This window comes from Trachurus japonicus, chromosome 16 (assembly GCF_045865225.1).
Source record: "Trachurus japonicus isolate A0001 chromosome 16, Traja_1.0".
Lineage (NCBI taxonomy): Eukaryota > Metazoa > Chordata > Actinopteri > Carangiformes > Carangidae > Trachurus > Trachurus japonicus.
In genome coordinates, this window is record NC_140922.1 from 18,550,667 (window position 1) to 18,573,751 (window position 23,085).

The 23,085-nt window shown below is 40.9% G+C and overlaps 1 protein-coding gene across 2 annotated transcripts in view; it reads left to right on the forward strand.

Annotated features, from left to right (window-relative positions):
• The window catches only part of LOC146972313 (mannosyl-oligosaccharide 1,2-alpha-mannosidase IA), a 187,957-nt gene that overhangs the window by 63,650 nt on the left and 101,222 nt on the right, over positions 1-23,085 (forward strand). For both annotated transcript variants that reach the window (XM_085802367.1, XM_085802366.1), the window contains exon 2: positions 16,537-16,633. In XM_085802367.1, coding sequence (XP_085658493.1) covers positions 16,537-16,633 — 97 coding nt within the window. The remainder of the gene's footprint in view (positions 1-16,536; positions 16,634-23,085) is intronic.

Here is a 23,085-nt window from a genome sequence, read left to right on the forward strand (position 1 = left end):
TTTAGATGTTGACAAATTTACAAATAGGAAGATTAAAGTGAATGAGTGAATTTGTCACAGAACTTTAGATCATCGCTGTTTTTGAAAGTCACTGATAAAATGTTTTTGAATCGGTTTGAATTTCTCTTCTGGCAAGTTGATTTGATACTAAGGTTGATGTTTATGACAGGGCTACAGAGGCCCCACCCATGCATTTTACAGCACTAATGTCAAAATGAATGAAAGCAACAGACAACAGAGAGGAGACAGTGCACTTTGACAATATGTTATCTTCTGTCAGTGTGTCTGTAGCAGCTGCTAGTTAGCCAACGTCATTTAGCCAGTTGTCTCATGGTGTTGGGCCCATGCCGGGATGCCCTGACTGATCAGTCATGATCGTACATGATCAGTAGATCAGGAGACACAGCATGTTGTTGTTGTTGTGTGGAAGAATATGGTCAAATACGCCATCTCCAATGCATGCTAGAAATTAGTATCAGCTGTGAATTGGCTGACCACACTTGTGATGATGCACTGAGGCAGGTGTCATCACAGTCTTAACTTAGACTTGTCTTGACCTTAAAAAATCCAGCTGCGATTTGACTTCAGTCTTTATGTCTCCTATAAGATGGAGGTGTTTGGCTGGTTCTTCATCAATTAAAAATACCACCAGGCTGTTTGCATGTCAATAGGACACTGATGTGCTGCAGAGCATGTGGCAGAGCTCATCATTTTATGTAACATCCCTCCTTCAGTTAAGACCTAAATTAGAGATGCAGTTTGCTCTCATTCTGACCTTAATCTGTAATAACATATTCACCCAGTGATTATCTGTTTCTATAGCTGGGTGTCAGTCAGACATACGTCACTGCAGGCTGCTGGAAAATTCCAAAGAGATCTATTGATGTGTTAATATTATCATGATCCGCTCAGAAGCTTATGCCCCCATTGTTTTTAATTGAAGGTGATATTTTGGGGATTTACTAGATGTGTGTGGAGGCAGGGAGATGCTTAGTCTGCCATGTGTGAACGTGGTGGAGGATAAGGAATTGGAAGGTTTATTGTCTGAGTATTGAAATTGGCTCCTTTCTGAGCTGGGATTTCATTAAAGTTAGAGAATAGGGCTGTCAAACAGTTCTGCCAAGGTGACTGATGTCTCCCTGTTACCTCAGAGGCAAAGAAAAGAAATATATAACTTCCCTCAACCTGTGTTCATAGCTCAGCAAAAATGCATCTTGCATTTAAAATTGCTGGTGTCTGGAAGTGGTAATAAATTAGAGAACTGTTCCTCCAAGAGGTTACTCTGCTTATCTGCACATGTAGCATCTGCAGGCCGGTGTTATTAAATTAGAATTTAGGAGGTCTGTTGGTTTCTGTTCCTGCTAATGGAAAGTCAGAGCTCTGCTTTTTTATTTAGTGCTTCTTTTATGATTTATGGTTTAAATAAGGACAGTAAGGCATGGCCGGTGGTTTGTTGTTTCTGTTCAGAAATTAATCAAAAGGCTTTTTTTAAACTTGGAAAATAATGAATCCCAGAAATACATGATCTAATTTCTCATTCATTTTATCCTACAGTATAGGCCTGCACCATAACATCAAATTAAGCAACAGGAACTGTTGCTGTGCAAATTAATTCTTATCAACAGAATTGTAATGAATACGTTGGTTTCTTCTCTGTGCGTGTTTATTTTATTGGCAATACCATTTTCAGGAGAAATCATGCACGACTAATTCACCGTTGACAACATTTGGTATCCAAATACTTATTTTTTCAGCTCTGAAAAGTCTCAAATTTAAGATGAAAGCAGTCGTGAGTCCGATTTACTTGTGACATCTTTGAGTTCAAAGGCTTGCCTCAGTGTTTGAAGAGTCATATGGGAGAAGGAAGGTGTTTCAAAGCTAGCAGAGTATATAGGAAGGCTTCTGTTCAAATATGAAACTTAGACTAAGGCTCTGCCGTAGCGATAAGCCATTAACCGCTGTGTTTTCAGAACATTTCATTTTAACAAGGCACAGAGAGATTTTACACTTGTGACTCATTATTAATGTTTTACTGGAAGAGTTTTACATTGGTGCTACTTTTCTCAGCCAGCGTGAACTGTAGCAATTAAATTTATATTATTTTCAGCTCAAACCTGACTGTAAAAGTCTGGAGGAAGATTCTTTGTTTGCAAGCTAGTGTTAAGAAGAAAAATTCCCATCAGATGTTTGGTTCATTTCATTTGAGAGCTTTATTGTTCTTCTAGAGGAAATTCTTATGCAACAGTAACAGTAACACAATACCTGCAAACACAACCAGTACAGTAGAAATTATCATTATCATTATTAAGTAGATGATTGATTGTACAGTCTGTAAAATGTCAAAAAAAAAAAAAAAATAGTAACAATTATTTCAGTTCCTAATGTGCAGATTTATTATGTTTGTTTTGACCAACCAATGATCCAAAACACAAAGATTTTCAATTTACTATCAGATAAGATAAAATAGCAGCAGTGGATCCTCTCAGAAGCTGAAAACACACCGACTTTGCATTTTTGCTTGAGAAGACTGGAAAAAAAATATTGATTATTTGACCAATCTTTGCAACTTTAATGAAACATTTGACATGAAGTTTGAAGATTATTCATTTGCTCTTGTATGTTGTAAGAAAAGCTGCAAATCCCTTAGTATGAGAAGGTTGAACCAGAAAGTGTTTGGTATTTTTGCCTGAATCTTTTACTGACATGATTAATAGATTCTTAAAACACTTGCCAGTGAACGTTTTCTCAATCACCTTGTGGTTTCAAATCAAATGTGAAATGTCTTCAACCGGACGATGATCTCCATTTGCCTCCAGTTTGATTTGTTGGCTAAAGGCTGCTGCTCACCAGCTTTTATTTTATTGACCACCTTGACAGGGTTGCTCAGTTGATTCACTCTCACAAATAAATTCCATTTCCAATAAATTATTGAGACTCACTGCCAGGACATATTGTTTTGCTTACTTTCTGCAATAGCAGATATGGTCACCACAGGAAACCATACAGTACTGCCCAACACTTCACCGCTGTCAATTATTTGAAGTGGATAGTGTGTTTTATTCATTTTTATTTGCTCATGGGAGTTGGTTTTCCCTCTGACTCAATCTGTACTCCTCTCAGTCTGTTGAGTAAAATGACAAAACAGACACATTTGTCATTTGCACATAGTGGTGGTTGGTTGGTTGGTTGGATTTTCCCATCAGGATGAATCCAATCAGAAAACGCATCAGGTCGACACCATCAGAAAAAAAAACAACAACAACCAAAAAAAAACCAGGTCAGCGTTCTCACTTCATCTCAGCAGCTTCTTTTGTCAAAATCCAGCTCTCCTCATCTTACCTTGATGAATCTATTAATGGTGCTCCCTTTTCCTCTCCCTGGTGCATTAGAGCCAGACCTGATCTACTTGTCTCATCGTCGTCTCAAAATAACTCCTGGTGAGAGTCTTCCTTCGGTTCCTGGAGCTTGTCGATGCACCTACGGAGGCAATGTTTGAAGTTTCCTACTGAGGGAGCATTGTGGATTCATTCACTTCTAATAAGCATGTTGGGCTCACAATCGTGATCCTCACAGGAGACGGTGCGGTTCCCCGAGAGGAACCCTGTTCCCTGGCAGCCCACGCAAATTGGCAATTTCTTGCAGACAGATTACTTCCTACTCCTCCGTACGTCCTCCTTTCACTACCCGTCCTCTTGTTCCTCTTCCTCACTCTTTCTAATGATACTGTAACAGCTCAGTAATGGACTGTATTTACTTTCACCAACCCCTCATTTTCTACACCATCCCTGCAATTTCATTACTAGCTTGTTTTTATTTTTTTATTTTTTATTTTTTTAAAGGAGGGAGTTGTTGCTTGCAGGGAGCTCAGTGGACTTTTAGCTTGTCCAATATGCAGAGTGAAGGTTCCTGTCACTCCTCTGAGTGTAGAGACAGTTTGGGTCTCCACTCCTTCAGATTCCATCTGCTTTTGGCAGGGACTATCGATTGAGCCGAGTTGGTGATCTGAGAAAAGTGAAAGGATGGAAAACTGTCTGACTGGAGCCTCGGGAGCTCTTGTGTATTAAAAGAAAAAGAAAAAAAAATGCTTTCTGAAGAAACATGCTGAATACTTGAAAGAAAGAGCAGCTCGGCTAAAACAAGTGTTAATCCACTGCTTCAGTCAAGTTGTCAGTTTAAACAGTGATTGCTGCTGAGGCTCTGTGGAGGCAGACGTTTACTTAAGTGCGTGTGGTCTGTGCAGCTACAAATTACAAAAACGATTTGTAAATATTTTTCTTTGCAAATAGTTTCATTCTATTTGAACAGCTGCACGTCTTGGTTGCCGACTGAAAGCACGTTGCAGTATTGTCTTAAAACAGTCGGTCTCACTTTTTCTGTTTTGGCTTTGACCTACGTTCATTAAACAACCAATACAGCTCTGAGCTTAAACCTGCATGCATTGATTGATTACAGCTTACTGTATGAAGTTATTACAGTGATCATTCTGGAAAAAAACAACAAAAAAACAATAGAGCCTGAACAGACACAGAGGTACAGTATATTAGAACTTTTGCAGCTGGATACTTGGCGAATATAAGTCCAATATCCATTGTTCTTTTAGCTCTCCACCTGGTGTCCCAGGAGGAGCCAGTCAGAACAAGTGAGTGAACAGGAAGTTTGAGGCTGTGAGTGTGAAAGCAGAAGAATTTGCAGAGAGACTCTGAGGGGACCTGCAGAGGTTTCTGTGGGTTTATCAGTACAGTATATTAGGGCTGGGCGATATGAGAAAAAATCCTATCACGATAATTTTTTTCATATCAGTCGATATCGATATATATCACGATAGGACTCAAGTCACTGTTTTTGTCAAGCCTAAATGTTCCATCATACTCACAAGTGAGATTTGAAGATATCAGAAGGTTATTTCTGATTTAAATATTTATTTTTTGTCAAAAATTGAACATTTCAGATGTAATGATTAACATATAAAAGCAATGAGTAGCCTAATAACAGTTTCAGATAAATAAAACTGTTATACAGTTAGTTTCAACCAAATAATTTGATTGGACAAGAGACATACATGAGTGGTGATATACTACAGTACAACAGCTGGGTCTTTTTACAGACATTATCACTCCACGGTTCAGGCGTTCTTTAACATTACATCAGACAGGAGTTAAATCAGAGCCACGTTCCCCATACAGGAGCTGCTCCATCTCTCTGCTGCTACACTTACAAACGGACGTGAAAATTAAAACCCGGACCTGACGTGGCCCGTCTAATTAGCGATCATTCTCAGCCTAAACCCGGCGGAAAAAGGAAGAGAAATCGCCGCGGTTAGCGCTTGACTCGCAAGTGGCCAGTGTTTAGGTCGGCACAGCTGAACAGTGTCGCTCTGGTGTGAGGAGCAGCAGCAGCAGCAGCAGCGGCAGCAGAGCGGCCACGCCGTGACTGCGCTCCCTTTGATGTGTGACGGCGAGCCGCTCCGACTGCCTGCTGTCTCCGTGGTTAAAGTTTAGTGTTGTTTACAGTACTGTATTAGAGTTCCATCAATCTGGGTTAATGTAAACATGACGTACCACGTCTTTTCGCGGTCACTCGTCCTAGTTCTCCTCCATTTTTTCTTTCGAGGCAACACTCATTCTCTCTCTCTTTTTTACTGGCGATGTCCCGCTGCTGACGCCAGGCTGCAGCAGCCCAAACATTACCACGTGTTGTTGTGCTGTGTACAGTCCTCCTGTGCTGTGTCAACCTAACCTGCTGGCTCAGCCAGTGGTTCAGCGCGGCGCAACTCTCGTTTTCATTGGCTGTTTCAAAACATGAGTGAATGAAACCTATCGACTTTCTATCGACCACGTTTCATATTGCTATTGAGTAAAGTTATATCGCGATATATATCGTTATCGTTTTATCGCCCAGCCCTACAGTATATAACTTGTTTCACATGATAACACTGATAATAGAAAAAAAAGTTGATTGGAGCCATTGTGGAGTTGCAGTTGTTTTCATGTTTACTGCTGTACCTTCTGTCAACAGTGTAATGCCATCAATTCATCTCTTATTTTGAAAAAAAAAGAAAGAAATACTTGTCAGCTTATCATGAGCAGACATATTGTTTGCTGTGTGCTGGTTGTACCTCTACCATGTGACTGCAGTAACTCCCTATGATGGGGACTGGGTACTGTAACTCTAGACATCAGACCTCTGAACATCCCCTAGCAACATTTAGTTTTTTATTTGCTCTGGTCTTTGAACCCAAAACAAAAGATCTCCCAGGAAGTGCTGCATGTTGTGTGTCGGCTGCTCTGCTGCACCACCCCATTACACACACACACACACACCTTGTGTGTATGTACCTGTTGTATAGTATGATGGTGTTTTAGCCGTGTGCTTGTTTCCCAGCTGACTGCCTTTACAGCTGCTGGTGCACTTTTGCACACTGCGTCGCCCTCGCCCTCACAAATGTTAAAGCTGTCACCGAGGGACAAGAGGTCATCCGCACGAGCATGAACAGTTGACTTTTACATTTTACTGCACCTCTGTATGTCAGTATATGCTGTGAAGCTGCCACACAGCCAGTACAGTGCGTCTCTGCAGCTCTCACAGCTACAGTAAACAGGCCAGGGTTCTGGTTTTAGAGCCAGACTCAGGTTTGTTTTGTAACTCTATTGTCACATCTCTTTTTCCTCTCATTTCCCATCATCAGCAGGCTCTGCTGGGGCTGTTTAGGCGCGTTAATACTTCAGGTCTTCCTCTCCCAACAATACTAGAGCAGAGTCCAGACATTTTAATGGGCTCCTTGTGGCGATCCTCTCTCTCTCTTGGCATGAATCTTTCATGGCGCTTTGGAATTTGCGACCCACCGGTGGGAGACACTCAGGAGAGGACTTGGCACAGGCCACATATCTCTCCTAATGATCAGTTTTGGAGTGAGCAGTGAGGACACCTGCCAGAGACGGAGGCAGATACAGCCAAATGCATATACAAACAGCAAGGTGAATTTACAGTGGGAAGACTAGTATCAATTTGCATTTAAACTGACTTTAAGTTATGCATGTGATTTCCAAATACTCTGTCGTTCTTAAACTGATTGTTGGCTTGAAAATAAAATCACATTACCGTGGAGAAAGTGAAGTGACGATCTGAAGGTTACAGCAGAAATCCAGCTTTCTGCTTCACTTCTAGTCATTTGCTCAAATGATGTGTGTTGCACGTGGGCGTAAGCATTTCTGAGTGTACCGAGGTTTGCTGACTCAATTATTCTTAATTACAAGGACTGTGAGGACATATTCTAATCAGACGTCTGTTGTGTTTGTGTCGTGTACAGCTGCGTTGCATGTTTTGTAGCTTTTCCAAACGACTACACGGTGACTTCTGGAGCAAAGGGGGGAGCCCTCAGCGAGACCTTTTCTGCTCTGTTTACGCCACACCTCCCTAATTAAAAAGATGCACGGTAATGCCAATGATCAGCTGATGTTGATCCCAGACATTCATTAATTCCACGCATGAATGATCTGCAGCTCAGTGCCGCCTCGCTCTCCAAACTTTTGGGACTTTGCTTGTAATTGACCACAGTGCTGTGCTGACTCAGGATGAGACCTCGCTGGTCCTCAGGGACCCGGAATGCTCCGTCACCGCTCGCCATAAATGTGGCCTTAATAGGCAGGAAATGGCTGCGCTCCAGAACAGGTCTAATACTGGAAACAGGTGGATGTGTGTGTGTGTGTGTGTGTGTGTGTGTGTTTTCAGGAGGGGAGTTAAGGTGGGGAGTTCAGGGGGAAACGGTGGGGGGAAGCTGAATCTGTGTTTTCTCTGCCAAAGGTCCCCTCGGTTTCAGGTGATGACACAGCACCTCGTTAACGCAGCGGTGTCTTGGGGCCGCCATGCCAGGGTGCAGGGGTGATTTATTACCCACGATCCACCCAAAGCCGCCTCAGATTAAAGGGGTCGCCTCGCTCGCGGAACCAAATATAACGACTGCATTACAGAATGTGTGGGGCGGGAAAATGTCGAGCGCTTTATGCATATTTAGAAGATCTTTGTTCACATGGTACAGCATGAGACGGTTCATGTGGATTCAGCTCCGAGAGCGCTGTGGTCAGCACCGAGCTCTGTCAGTGGACAGACGGTACACGACAACGGGTTTGATTCCCTGAAATGAAATGTTAAGAAAACAATGAAGAATTAATTCCCACTCAAACACCATCACATCTTGATGTCTGCTGTTTTTTTCCCCCCGTTTTTTTTTTAATGGATTTCAATTTCCTGCCATGTGAGAGAGATGATCTCTTGTATTACTTTCAGGGTGCGTGAGCATTGTCCCTGCTAAGGAAAATAAAAATCTACTTGCCAAGTGTCTCAGATCGAGAGCAACTTAGAAACAAGTTGACTGAAAGTACGATAAAATCCAAAGCTCAGTGATGGATGGCCCATTTTGTTCAACCCTGTCATCAGACGTGATGTGACTGTTTCTAAAGAGCTGCTCTGCTGTGTTCAGTTGAACAGGCCTCAGTACCTCTTATTGTTGTTCTCTAGTTTCTTCTGTTAGGGCGAGATCTGACTGATCCATTTAGTCTTTGTTTTTTCTCCTGTATGGGGAGCGAGATGCTTCTGGTCTTCTACCACCTGCTGTGTGATTGATGCCGTTATCCAAGGAGCCAAGCGGTGCCAGTTATGTACATTTTCAACATGGACGGTCTCGGGGGTAATCAGACTGCTCCTGACTGTGGAATTATATCACCATGCTGTGTGGAGTCTTAGCTGTCCTTTTTTTTCTTTTTCTCTTAAATCTGTAACACCCCAGAAGCTACAGTCTGGATTATTTCCTGACGATTTAATTTCAGAATAAAACTTTATTTTACTTTTAATTAAACCTCTATCTCAGCATCTTTCTTATGGGCATACAATATGTGGATCATTATATTTTCCTTAGTTTAAGTGCAGCTTAATTAGCATGCACATGTCTACTGTCGAACGCAGTAAAGTAAATGTGTAGTGTTACATAATGTAGAAGAATGTGATCTTTATGGTCTTTGTCTTCGTTTATTGTTTGCACATAGAGCTGGTCTAACGCTCGCAACGTCTTGATCTCCACGACCTTCACATTTACTTTTCAGCAATTAATTTTTAATTATAAGTTTGCTTGTGTTTTATAATGTTGCATTATATGCAGTGCTTTAAGTGGGGAAAAAAAGTGCCGGTACTCTCCTTATTCAACTGTTGGCGGTAAATTAAGTGGTGGGCGGTCGGTACCAGCAGATCATTAACTGATACATTCAAACATAACAAAAATAATTGTTTTATTGAACTTTCCACAAAGAGTTTTATCAAGTATTTTCTTGTTAAAATCCATCTATGAATAATCCATGAAGACAAATGAATCTAGGTTTGTCATTTGAAGTTAACCCACTTCATAGAAGGTGTCTCTATCCTACTGAAGTCCTTTCTCAGCTCCCCAGGGGAGGTCTTCAGAGGGGGTGGTCAAGTAGCTGCACCGGAGGAGGCTGATGAACAAGGGAACTTGAACTGGCACTAATCATTGCCTATGGACACACACATCAGTAGATGGATAAAGGATGGACACCATACATAGAGACAATTGGAGAAGTAAGCTATGCAGTTGACAAGTAATCAAGTATCAAATGACATACTCCTGTGTCTATCATAACAAAACAGTAGGCAATATATTATTTTAGACCTGAATATATTTGATTTGAGTATAACTTAACTGGGCAGTACACATATTTAGAAGGACCAACAACATTGAACAGTTAAACAGAAATGTCAGTGTTTTGGACTGTATGTGGCCCTCACAGCTCACATCACTGGAGGAATCTGCTGGACAGGAGGTTGTTGAACAAGGCAACTTCTATACTGAACCAAACGTAACTTTCGTTTGCGATTTGCATTGATGTGACGTTCTTCTTCTTCACGTCCTTTTCGGCAGACTCGACTCCGCAGGACCTCCTTGTGAGAGAATGTAATGTAACTTAAAGCAGAAGTAAGTGATTTGGTCGTTTTGGCTAACTTTCTGTCAGCCGATGGAGTTAGCAGTCCCCGCCCTCGTCCCTGTCACCACATTCACGCGCATCCCTTGGCTGCACACACAGAGAGGACCGCCCCTTTATGCAGTTCTCTCTCCTCATTGGATAAAGGTTGTAGGATACAAGGAAAGTTTTCTCCTCGGCTTACAGCAGAGCAGAGTGACTGACAGACCCGTGTTTCAGACCAAACACTCTATATAAGTGATTGCTGTCGGAAGATATAACTATTTAAGACTAACAACACAAACATTCCGCTTACTTCTGCTTTAAGTGAAAATTGTCAAACATATTCAAAACAAGTGAGAATGAGATGTATTGTATGTTCAAAACATAAATGTAATATAACTTTTATTTATGTTTTGACTGACATTAACTTGATCAGTTCATGTATATTAAAACTATAATCCAAATGGGTGGACAGCTAATTTGTAATTAAAAGACATACATTTCAGATATTAGGCTAAATGTTTTCATGAGCGTACTGCGCTGCTGAGTCCCCCAGCAGAGTGCTTTGAAGAAACCCACACGGCTCCAGATTGTGGTGATATGAGTGGGGATGAGGACGACTGTTGCTGTGCCTTAAGCAGAAGATCTGCTCTAATTAGGTGTCCAGAATAAGCTGCAAATTGTGCAGCTCACCAGTTAATCTACCTCTCCGGAGCCACGTGGGGGCCACTGAGTCCAAACCGGGAGCTGTCAGTACAATGTTTACGACGAAGCAGTGTAGCGATCCTCACCGGTTGTGCTCTCGCCTCAGCCCACACTGTTAGCTAATTAGCTAGAACCACAGTTAATGTGGATACTCGTGGAAGTCTACCGCTGTAAAACAAATCAGAAATTCATTAAATTCACTTATTTTCTGCCTGCATGGAAAGTAGCCAATTTATCTATCTACACAGTTTGCCAAATTCATTAAGGCTACTGCACAACTTTAAGCAGCAACGGTCATCAGTCCATCCTTAGAGACCTGCAGAGTGGTCATGATTGTGGCAGTGATTTAATTTTGATTGCATCTCCTATGGATCGCTGTTGGTCAAATGATTAAAGTATTAACACAGCCACAGCCGTACCATTCACAAGACGTATCGCTTCGTCCTCTCTCACAGATTCAGACCTCTCTCCTGCAGCAACATCTCATTACAGAGTCCCGATTCTGAAACAGAGCTTTTGGTTTAGTCGCTCGTTATCTTTTTTATTTATATGTATCGTTGCCTCAGAGAAACTGTAGTTCTGTTGACTGCCAATTGGCTCTTTACCTCCCTGTCATCCTTTGAAATTGTTCGACGTGATGGATGAAAGGAGACCTCCTGGTGTTTGTGCTGTCTGTTACTGTATGTTCATGTTCGCCAAAGTGGTTTGAACTCACCCCAAAAAAGTGACCAGCTGGCTTCAGCAGTTAGATCCTCAACCTCATACTACCAGTCCTTTTAGTAATCTTTTCTTTTTTTTCCCCTTAACTCATTCTTCCATGACTTTTCACAATCACAGATTTGCATATCGCCCCCCTCCAGTCATTGGCAATCTGTGATTATGCACCTTTGGAGAGTGTCTGTTTGTGCTAATAGGAGGTAGCAGATGTGCGTCCAACAGACTGAGAAACACAAAGAATGCATGATTGTAGCCTTGAGTTTTGAAAACGCATGCGTTTATCAAAGAGAAACACTTTGTCCTTAGAGTCTACAAAAGGCAGATTCACACACTGAGTCGAACAGAACGGGTCCAAATTATATAACCGAGGTTTTCTTTCATGCGAGGCCAATGCAGAACCTTTATGCGATTGTACAGATTGTTCTATTGTCTGAAGCACATGTACGGCCTGATTTCTTTTTGCTGTTTGTGGTTTTTGTTCATTTGTGAAGTGACTCAAGATTTTTCAAGGACTAAATTCCTCCTCTCTGAGGTGTTGACGCAGCAGGATGATCAAGGTCATGATTCGTGCTGGTGCACTGAGGTCTCTGAGCTTCACTCCTGCTCTGAACGGTGCAGAGGAAACACCTCTGGGTCTATGCTGACCGGGATAGAGAAGAGTAGCGCTGAGATAATTGTACTCTTCTTGTGGTGTCATTTCCTCTGGGAGCGTTATGACCCACACAGGAAAACGTTGTAGATTTCCACATGACCAAAGCGAAATGTAGGTCCTTTTACTCCTGGTAGAGGGTCGACTAAACACACTTTCTCTTTCGCTCTTTTTTTTTTTAGAGTTTTTAATTTATTATTTTTAATTTGTCTATTGCTGCTGTATTTATACTTGCACCTGGGATTGCGACCAATTTCATTGTGCTTGCGCAATAACAACAATAAAATCTAAACATGTTTTTTTTTCTTTTAAGAGGAAGTCAGGGAATCAGCATTTGATATGATAAAAATATGTGATGCTGTGTCACTTCCTCTGTGATTTTAATAAAGCTTTTAAAGATTGACACAGTTTAAATGTGCATGTGCAACAGCTGATGTCATCTTTACGATGTCGTGCGACCAGCAGCCCCGGGCCCTGCAGTCTCGGTATCGGCACGCTGTATGTCTGGTCAATCCCTGATTCATTTTAATCACCGGCCCTGTGTTGTTCACTTATTGATCTCCTCTGCCCAACAACCAGCCAATTAGTTTTACCAAAGAACGATCAGTGTCCTGTCAGATCATGTCCGCGTCTGCTTTTTGTGCTCCAGGAAACGAATCATTCATCCGTTTTCTCTCTTGGAAAAAGCAGCTTCAGGGGACGGCACACTCGGCCACTGCTGCACCTATTGATTGGCAATGTGTGTGTGTGAGTTGCGATGATGAGTTGTGTTACACCAGCAATGCTATGACCCTCCTCGGTGTACAACAGGATGTGAAAAGACAAAGCCACATATCCGTTGATGAACACTGGTATAAAATACTGTAGTAAATATGCCGGATTCCAGCCGAGCTGCTAATTTACATCCGTAGTCCCAAATAAATAAATAAATAAAATACTACTAATAGTACACCACAAGGAATAAAAACAATACAATAAATAAAATACAACTGGCAATACACTACACAAAGGCAAAACAGCAAACAGAACACAGTACTCAATCCACAATAAAGGCCATGAGTTATCATTGGATTTGTTGTCTTTTTGATGGATTTATTGAGTAATTTGCTATTTGTTTCACTATAATTCGCTGATCAGCCTTAATTCCCAGTTTCTTTAGGTTTAGTATCTCTATAAATTTTTCAGCATTTCCGTCAGTGCAGTCAGTCAACAGTCGGAAACAATTCAAAAGAACAAATTTAACTTTGACTAACTTTTTGACTGATTCCCGATGCTAAATGTGAAAAACTCATTAGTTTCTGCTTTTCAAACTGTCAGCTATTGTTCACCATTAAAAAGTAAATAGTAAATTTGAAAACATGGCTTTAGCTGTTCAGAAACAGCTTTTTATTTCTTTTTGTGACATTTCATAAATTAACAATCAGAAAATGCTGATTAATTACCAGTGAAGGAAGTCGTTAGTTGCGGTGCTAACTGCTATAAATAAATCTCTTAGCATCAGCCATTTCATATAGCTGTGCCTACAGTTGTGCAGTTTGAGCATCTGTCTGTTTTCTATTTCCCACAACATTTATTTGATGATGGTCGTAAAGTCCTGCTTCCCTCGCAGCCTCCATCATCTCATTTGATCATTTTTTCTTCCCATGCAGAGGTGGTAGCAACATCTTGTCTGCAACATCCCTCAAAAAAAAAAAGAAATGGGAGAGGGGCAGAGAGCTCCAGCGTTTACCTGAAAACCAATGTTTTGTGCAAACACTTTTTCCTATTACTTTTGTTCTTTTGCTCTTAAAGCCATCGGAGGAGCTAGACGGGCAGGCAATATAAAAGATGGAGTAAGTTTCAAATAAAACTTGAAGACGTTGGCTGGTTTTCATTCTGCGAGGCAGAACGTTCTGTCGGGACACAGACTGGCAGTGGCTATTTTTGTTCTTTCAACAGTTTCTGAAGAAAATGATTACCTCTGTGAACATTTCTCCACCAGAAGATTCATAGGTGCTATTCCCTTTAATCATATTTTGTGCTTGTTTTTCACACTCTGTGAGATTACCTCTGCATACGTGGTTAGTATTTGTTTGGGTAAATGGATAAAAGGCCCGTTTGAAATTCTGCATTCTTAGATTTGATGCCATACTCCAGATAAAGGAGAAAAACAACAAAAGCAAACAACAAAGACGACCCTGATGCAGATTGTTTTCTCTCCTGATCTCCAGATGTTTTCCAGTACATAGTGCTTTAATATGTGGTGCAGCACAAATGCCAAATCACAAACGTAACTGGCACAGTAGCTTCAGAATACTTCAATGACACATAATTCACATGTAATCGGATCGCAGCGCCCTGTTTATGAGAACTTGAAGTGCATTGATTGTTTATTTAAACAAAGAGTCTTTTATGGAAGTGTGTGTGTGTGTGTGTGTGTATTCTTCGAGGTGTCTTTAATGAGCTTTTTTCGGTTTGTCAGGATTGTCAGCTGGAGGCCTTGTCAGAGGTAATCGGATTCATGTTGTCTGTTTCTCAGGGGCTTATCTGGGCCCACCCCTGCAGAGCCAGGACTCTCACACAGTATTGATAATAGAGATGACATCAAGTTACTGAGAAATCCACAGTGAAAGAAACTGGGAGGGAAATCTCTGTTCATCTTCTGGCAGATTGCATGGAGGGCACCGGTGTTTTATTTTTCTGAAAACAACAGAATTCATTGAACATGTCATTGTTGAAGCTTGTTGTGTTGTATGTGCATCTCTATTTCTCATTGCCTTTAAAAGAAATGGAGCTGCCTGCATGGCTGCCAAAGGATTGAAAGCAGCAGGGTCACAAGGAAGCGCGGCCGATGTGACTATTGTATGCGCTCCATTGTCAAATGTGAGAAATGTCAGTGCAGATGAAAAGGCCAAAGAGTCAACAAGTGCACTGTACGTACAGTATGTAGTGTAGCAATCGAAGCTCATTTGCACAACAAGGGGCGATGACTCTGTTGGTTCATCCTCCACTTTTGGCCCAGACTGAAACATCCAGATCAGCTGCAATATTCTACAGACAGAATATTCTACAGTCATGGAGTTTGCTCCAGGATTACCATGAGGTTTAAGTGCCTTAATTATTGACATAAGGGCGTCTTATACTGTAGCTCACTTGGTAGAGTAGGCGCCCCATAAACAAAGGCTTGAGTCCTCACTGCAGCGGCCCCAGGTTTGATTTCACATGGCAGCTCTTTGCTGCATGTCATTCCCCCCCTCTCTCTCCCCATTTCCTGTCTTTCTCCAGCTGTCCTGTCAGGACACAGACATAAAAAGCAGAATTAAAAAAAAAAAAGTAAAATGTAAATATTAACATTGGCTGCAAGGTGTCTCTTCACTTGTATTTTGATGATGTCATGAAAGAGCATGAGATTGTGGAAGTTGTTGTCTTTGCCATCACAGCTACAGTACTTCACTGAAGAATAGAATAGAAAAAACAAGAATGGTCATGTTGTCTGCTGACTGTGTCGTCCATTGGCAACTTCTACTTTACTACAGCACAGTACGTTAACATGACACTAAAAAAACAACAAATTATAACATTAATCTGTCCATAACTGGACAGTTTAAGTACGTTAGTCCAACTAAAAGACTGGACTCTCCAGATCCGACTAAAACACCTTGATAATGTGATTGGAAACCGATTTTCCTCTGCATGTATATGTAACAACTAAGTTCACCACTATAAATGTCTTCAGTTGATTTTACAGTACACACAGAACCAAGCCATAGAAAGACAGAGAAAGTGCTGTGGCTTTACTGAAGTCCTCCTTCCACTGAGAGTGCTAGATGGGGGGGAGCATCTTAGGATAATTATAGTTAATAATGTTTATATGTAAATTAGTATATAATGTTATTCTCAAGCTGCTCATATAATGCTATGGTGCTGTAGGGGACCTGCTTCCTCCAGATGATGTTTGTTTACAACCAAATTGAAAATTATGCCCAAAAAGTTTTCTAATTTGTGTTAAATGTATTTGATTATGACCCAACTTCCTCTCATATGCTGCTAAGTAAACTGTAACTTTGTTGCTGTGTCGAGTGCAGATATGCATCACTCAACTTTGGACTTTGCAGCTTCATCCTGCACTTTCCTAGCTGTTTTATTGTGTCAAAGATGGTTTTCTTCTTCTTTTTCTATCACGTCCAGATCACTTTTCTTAGCAGTGAGGGAGGAGGAGTGCAGAGCATCAATGTTTAAAAAAAAACCTTTCTTCTTTAAGATGTGTTCTTATCCATTAAACGTGCTTTTCATCCCGTGAAATCATTCCATCTTTAATTTAGGAGGAGGAGCTGCAGGGGAAATGTCCATCTTATTGTTTCTGTGTGATAATTGCATGCTTGTCCTTAATCCTGTCTTGATCAATAAGCTATCATTCCCTTTGCTTTGAGCCATACCAATTTAATTACATCTGGGTATGGAGGTGTGTTGTGCTGTCAGTCCAGTGACCGGTGCGTCTGCCCTCTGTCTGTGTTGCAGATGATGAAGTTTGCCTGGGACAACTACAAGAACTTCGCCTGGGGCAAGAATGAGCTGCGGCCTTTGACGAGAAACGGGCATATTGGAAACATGTTTGGTGAGTGTCAGCATTTTGCTTAAGGCCCACGATGCCAGCAAGGTCATCCCCAGCGTTATTTTTAAGACCTGTTGGCCTTGTTTTTTCTGTCAAGTTTCATCCACAGCACTCCACCGAGGCAGACTAAAACAAAACGGTGAGCTTGCAGACAGATATTTTTTTTATTTTCATGGTGTAAAGTGCAAGAACAAGTGCAATTTCAGATTGATTTTCTCTCTTCCAGCTCCACCAGCCTCTATGGTGTGAAACTTAACAATAAGAATTTTATATAGAACAATATACAGTAATTCCTTTATTATATAGGCAGGCACCTGAACTTAATGGCATCAACCGTTTTTAGTTTGACAGCATTGGACTACTGCAGCATTTTCAACAAACTCTGACAAACATTTGCTAGACATTCACTAAATACAAGGACGTGGAAAAACAAAAGACTGAAAAACAAGGTTTTATGTGTGAGTTGCAGCTCGTGAATATTTGAGACACGGAGTCTGACGTGAGACTGAGGAGCAAACTGACATTAAAGAAGCACCTTCCTTCAAGGTGAATGGAAGGATGTTGGTTTGCTTGTTACTTCGGAAACAGACGGGATTTTCTCATAATTAGACATTTGAGACAGTTGTGTATAAAGCTGCTGTTTTCATCCGGAGAGTAGCAATAAGGAAGCAATATGTTGGACAGGAGTGTTGTTACTGTAGCTGCATATTGTGACCTACTTGCAGCCAGTGTAATTTATATTTTTTCTAAATTATAAATGATCTGTGTATTACCCTTTGTGCCATTTTCTTTTTTTAATTTGGAGCTTGTTTTGCCCCATTTGGCCCTGTTGCCTTTTGGCATTCAAGTATTTTGATATCAAATAGTTGTTCAAGCATTTAAATCATTGAATCATTTAAGAGGGAAAATAAGGCAAAATAATATATATAATTGGTTCTTTCTTCTCAAATGTCAGCTTTTTTTTTGGCTAAACTGTATAGCTTCAGTGTTCGCGCTGTGGCTCAGGCAACAAATAAAAGAAACTGAACAAACAGCACAGGCGCTGCTACCCTGGGGTGTGATTGGCATTCTTACTCATTTACTGATGTTTGACAGATTGAGTGATTGATTTGTTAATGAAAAATCTAAAGATAAATCCAAACTAAATTATTGTACTCTGCAGATAGTCTTGTTTTTGTTTTTAATTGTTTTTGTGCATGGATTTTTTTTTTTCAGGAAACTAGTGTTTACATCACTCAAGTCTAATAGTAATGGATTCTCAGTTGTAAGGAAACAAACACCAGAAAGTAGAATCAGAGACAAACTGTTCTGCACACAAACCCCACTGAAAACAGACTGTAATGAAACCGAATCTTAAACTTCTGTTCTTCATGAGTTTGGAGTTCGTTAGGTGACAGGTAACAGGTAGCACCTGTTGCGCCTCAGTGAGCTTTTGTCGCCGCATCTGTCATACCTCTCAGCGCAGAAAAGCTCCCATCCTGCCAGGGGTGTCACAGTTTCCAGCGGCCTCTAATTGGAGCCAGATCCGGAGGGGTCCTCAGGTCTTCTACAGCGGAGCATATCAGTCACTTCACACTGCTGAGCCAGAGGGAAAAAACCCACAATAAAGCCCTTCATAAAAGGCGGATCAGCCCTTAATAAGGCTTGGATGGTACTGTGCCACTTGGTACTGTCTTCCACACCTGAGGTCCACCACATCTATCGGGATTTGGGATTATTAAGGCGATGATGCAAGCTCCCTTGCAATAGTTTGCGTTGTCTTTGCTGCTGCTGTTCCCCTGAGGTGGTTGAGTTCATAGCAAAGAGGAGTCCTTTTGAAGCACCGCGCTTAAATCATGCGATAGGTGTTAGATTTCAAGGCCAGAATTATTTAAAGATCTGTTGGTTTTACCTCAGGTAGTGTCTCGAGAGGAGTTGTCAAGTCATTTTCTCTTCACACCACTTGTGATGTAAGGCATCCTTAGGAGGGAATAACAGTCAAGGACACTGGAAGCTAATGGACTGTACTGTTGTCAATATTAAACTTGGGGGATGATGGAGATGGTGATGGAGTCGGTTGTAGTGATTTATTTGTGTTAAGGCCGCATGAAGCATTATCTACCTGCTGGAGGGCAGAAAGTCAACTCCAAACAAACTCATAATGAGCCTTGATATCGTCTCATCAAATAGTTATGTTTTAAGCAAACAATCACTGCATATTACTTACCGATCCAGCACAGTTATTTTAGCTGTGGTGTGGTCCACTAAAGCTGGATTTATCAATGACTGCAAGGTTAATGGCTGTTGTCCCGTTGAGTGAAGGTTTTGATTTATGGCTCAGTGTCGAGATTCCAGTTGTTGATATTAACGCCATGACACCTGACGGAGGCATTGTACATGAACGGGCCATGTCACGCTTTAATTATGTTCCTCACAGTAATTGTGTTTACATTCTTTCATTAACTCTGTGATGTAGAGTGATGATAGGAAGAGCTCCTGTGTCTTGTTACTGAGGAGGAGGCTTTAGCTGTGCAGAAGGGTCTGCAGTGATGAGCGTTTCCTTAGCTTGTAAGAGAATTTTTATTTTGTGTATCCACATACAGTATTTAAGCCCTGGTGTGAGGTTTGGCTTTGCACACGTACGTTTCCTAGCTACACACACCACTAATTTATTTGGGCCCTGCAGATAGAACATAGTTACTGTACCTTGTGTGAAGTTATGTGAATCAATGTCAATATTAAAGGTCCTATTCGTAGTGTTATTATCCATAAGGATATACAGTATATGGTGTATATGGATTTGATTACAGAATTACAGTTTTGTGTCTACTTTCTGTGGTTTCTCTCCTAAGCCTTAGCAACAACAGGAAAGTCAGCCAATCAGAAGACAGACTCAAAAGTCTCCACCTGATTGGCCTGTCTGTTTTCTGAGTGATCACGTCCTGCCAGACTCTACGATAGGTCCAAGTAGGCGGTGTTGTGTTGGGTTGTGACTGTTTTGTTGTGACATCACAAAGTTACAAACTCTTGACGGCTCATTATAAGACACTATTTTTGAATAGGGGCATTTTTAATGTGCATTTTGACTGTGGATTGCGCACTTTGATAATTCCACAAGATGATTTATAATCAGAAAAGATATCAAATCTTCACTTTCTACAATGTAGGACCTTCAAAAAGATTGCTTTGTGATGTGGTAAAGCTTTTCCAACCCATTATCCCAGAGGATAGGTTGATTTGGTTTCATTTGAATGCTGCTCGGCCTTAGAAAAAGCTTCTGCAGTATAGTTTTTTTTGTTTTGTTTTTTTAGCTTGCATGCATTTGTGTTATGAATCAATTTGTAACAGAAAGTGTTGTTTTTTTCCACAGCAGATGTCTTGTATTGAGGCCACACTTTTCAAATAATTCTGCTGTCTGGGCCAAAGGTTTCCCATAATGGATAGTGCAGTCCTCGACTCCTGGCAGCTAATTGCCATCTTTATACATGCGATTCAGCTATATGCATCTTAATGCAGATCTGACCGATATGCAAACAATAAAACCTGAGAAAGAAAATGCTATTCGTCTCTGGCAGCGCAGCAGAGAAATGGTTCAGGCTCCCATCAGTGGGGGAGGAGAGCGGCTTCCTTCAACTCAATATGGTTAATTCCATACAACAAATATATTTCCATTTTGCGCAAATCAAGAATCATTTTCCTGCTCTCCTTGTTTGCTACACAGTGCGTTATCTAAAAGTAGTGAGAGAGAGAGAGGGAGACAGAGAGAGAGAGAGAGAGGGAGAGCGTCAGGGAGAGGAGGAGAGAAAGGGCATCATGCTTGCGAGTAAATGTCACATTGTGAAGAGTGGTGCGGGAAGCCAGGTATGAAATTGGATGCTATGTTCTTTAATTTAATCCCCAGAGTAAACAGAGATGTGGCGAGATTGGATCTACAGTTATAGTTGTCATCAGAAGCTTGTCAATATGCTGAGAGTCACCAGAACATCCCTGCTGCACTACACTGAAGAAAAAAAAACAAAAAACAAAAACGGCACAAGCCAAAACCACAGAAAGGCAGAGTGAGCCGTTTTCCTCCTCACACAGCTTCTCTGGCACACTTTCACTTTACTATAATCTTCCTTTGAGTCTGTCTCTCAACCCCCCATTCCTTTCTATTTTTACTGTAATCCCTCTCCTCCTTCCTTTGTCATGACCCTCAAGGCTGAAAGCAGCTCTCTCTTTGCTCTTTCCTCTAAACCAGAGTTGGTTCTGATACACTTTTTCCTCATATTTTCCCTTTGTCATTTAAAATACACAATGTATTTAGAGCTTAGAAAAAGTTTCTTTGGCTTAGGGCAATTAGAAAGAGAAAACTGGGCTATTTACACTATTCTGTGTAAGATTGTGTGGGGGTTCGTACATTGAGAACATTTCATGAGAAAGTTAAAATATGAGCATTAGTGTTTTCCCCCTCAAGAATAACAAACATTTTTGGATTGGTAAGCATTGTATTAGCATATTTTCAAAAGCTGCCACAGTAAAGCCTTAATATATCTCACAGATAAATTACTGGGTTGCTGAAAGGTGAAATATAAATCATGTGTGACAAAAGCTTTTCTCTCTTTCTGTTCCTTTGATTTCATTAGAATACTTTATGTCTAATATTAAATCTGGAGCACCATGACACGAAGGAGAGCAAGGTGATGGGATCAAGGTCAAATACTGGTTCATTGTGACTGATGAAAACATTTGTACCATTTGTTTCATCTGCCTTTATAGATTCCTCATTAATATTAATAGAAAGAATTATGGAAATAGATGAACTCAGTGCCACAGAGGAACAGTTGTCACCAGTCACAACATGATATGAGTTCTCAGTACCTGAGTGTTAGTCCTGTGTGGATGTGAAGGAGGGTGAATGCTGTTATTCTGGAGAGTGGAACTGAAGTTGAATTTTACTTATTAATGACATGTTGATCCCTGTGTTGGAGAAGCTAATCTTTCTCACGAAAAATATACAAAAAATGTTTTGTTTACACTGTTTGCAGATGAATGCTAATGCATTGTCTATTTGTCAACTTGCCAGGTTCATGCAGAGTTTTGTTTTCATCAATATATTCATATTTAAGTTTAGAGGTGAAATCGATGGTGACCCAGATGGAGTTCGTCTCCGCATAGTTCGGGATTTATTCTTCTATATTTACATGAGTAAATAACTTTAGGGATTAGCTCTCAGTATTTGGTGCTGATATTATCAGCAGTTTTCACCGTGACTGACATAAATCACTGGGGAAGGTCAATTGGATGATCTGTGGGATGTCTTGTGTGCTGCTGCTGACTCTCAGCACTGATAAATCTCTAAGCAGGGGGTGTGTGCTGGCATTAAAACTGCCATGGTTTTGTTGTATTGCTGCAAGTTTAGGGTTTTTAGTGCGTCTGAGATTTTATAGAACAATATCCACTAAGTGTTCTGTTTTAAATTATTTCTATAAAGAGGGTTTTATGTCTAGACTTGTTGCCACGCTGATGTATCGTCACATTTAACTTAATTTAGCAAAGTAGTAAAAAAAAACTATTTATGCAGCAGCATCATACTTTTATACTTGTGTTTCTTGTAACCTCAGGAATTTAAATTAGCATTGTCAAAGTTAATGTGATGCTAACGCATTAATGCAAATTCCTGTTGGTGCCACTTTTTTGATGCACAAATAACACACTGTTATAATCGGCTGTGGCCCGACCCAGAGTTTAAATCGGTCACCTTTAATGAATCAGTTCAGTAAGTTCAGCTACAAAGTCCTGCTTAATGTGTCTTTTGACAAGACCAAGATAATTTGCAATTATTTGCAATAATTGCTTTATGCAACATTTGAAAAATATTCCTTCAACATACATTGGCACAAATAAAGGCACAAATATAAAAATGTTTGGTTAATTTGCGAATAATTGCGATTAAAGCAGAAGTAAGCGGAATGTTTGTGTTAATATAAGTCTTAAATAGTTATATCTTCCGACAGCAATCACTTATATAGAGTGTTTGGTCCGAAACACGGGTCTGTCTGTCACTCTGCTCTGCTCTGAGCCGAGGAGAAAACTTTCCTTGTATCCTACAACCTTTATCCAATGAGGAGAGAGAACGGCATAAAGGGGCGGTCCTCTCTGTGTGTGCATGCCAAGGTGGCAGTTGCATTGACTGAGGACGATGCGCGTGAATGTGGTGATGTAGGGACGAGGGCGGGGACTGCAAACTCCATCCGCTGACAGGAAGTTAGCCAAAACGACCAGATGGCTTACTTCTGCTTTAACTACTGTATGGACACTCAGGTGGTTTATCACGATTAATTTGTGTGTTCATTATCTTTAAGCTCTGTTTTGATCTCTGTTAACTCCAGCCGTGAAGTTTCCAGCTCTTCAGCAGCTCAGTGCTGCACTATGTTCACCTGCCGGGCTCTAACAGCGCCTGTCTGCTGTCTGGTGCTGTGCAGGTAGTGTACAGT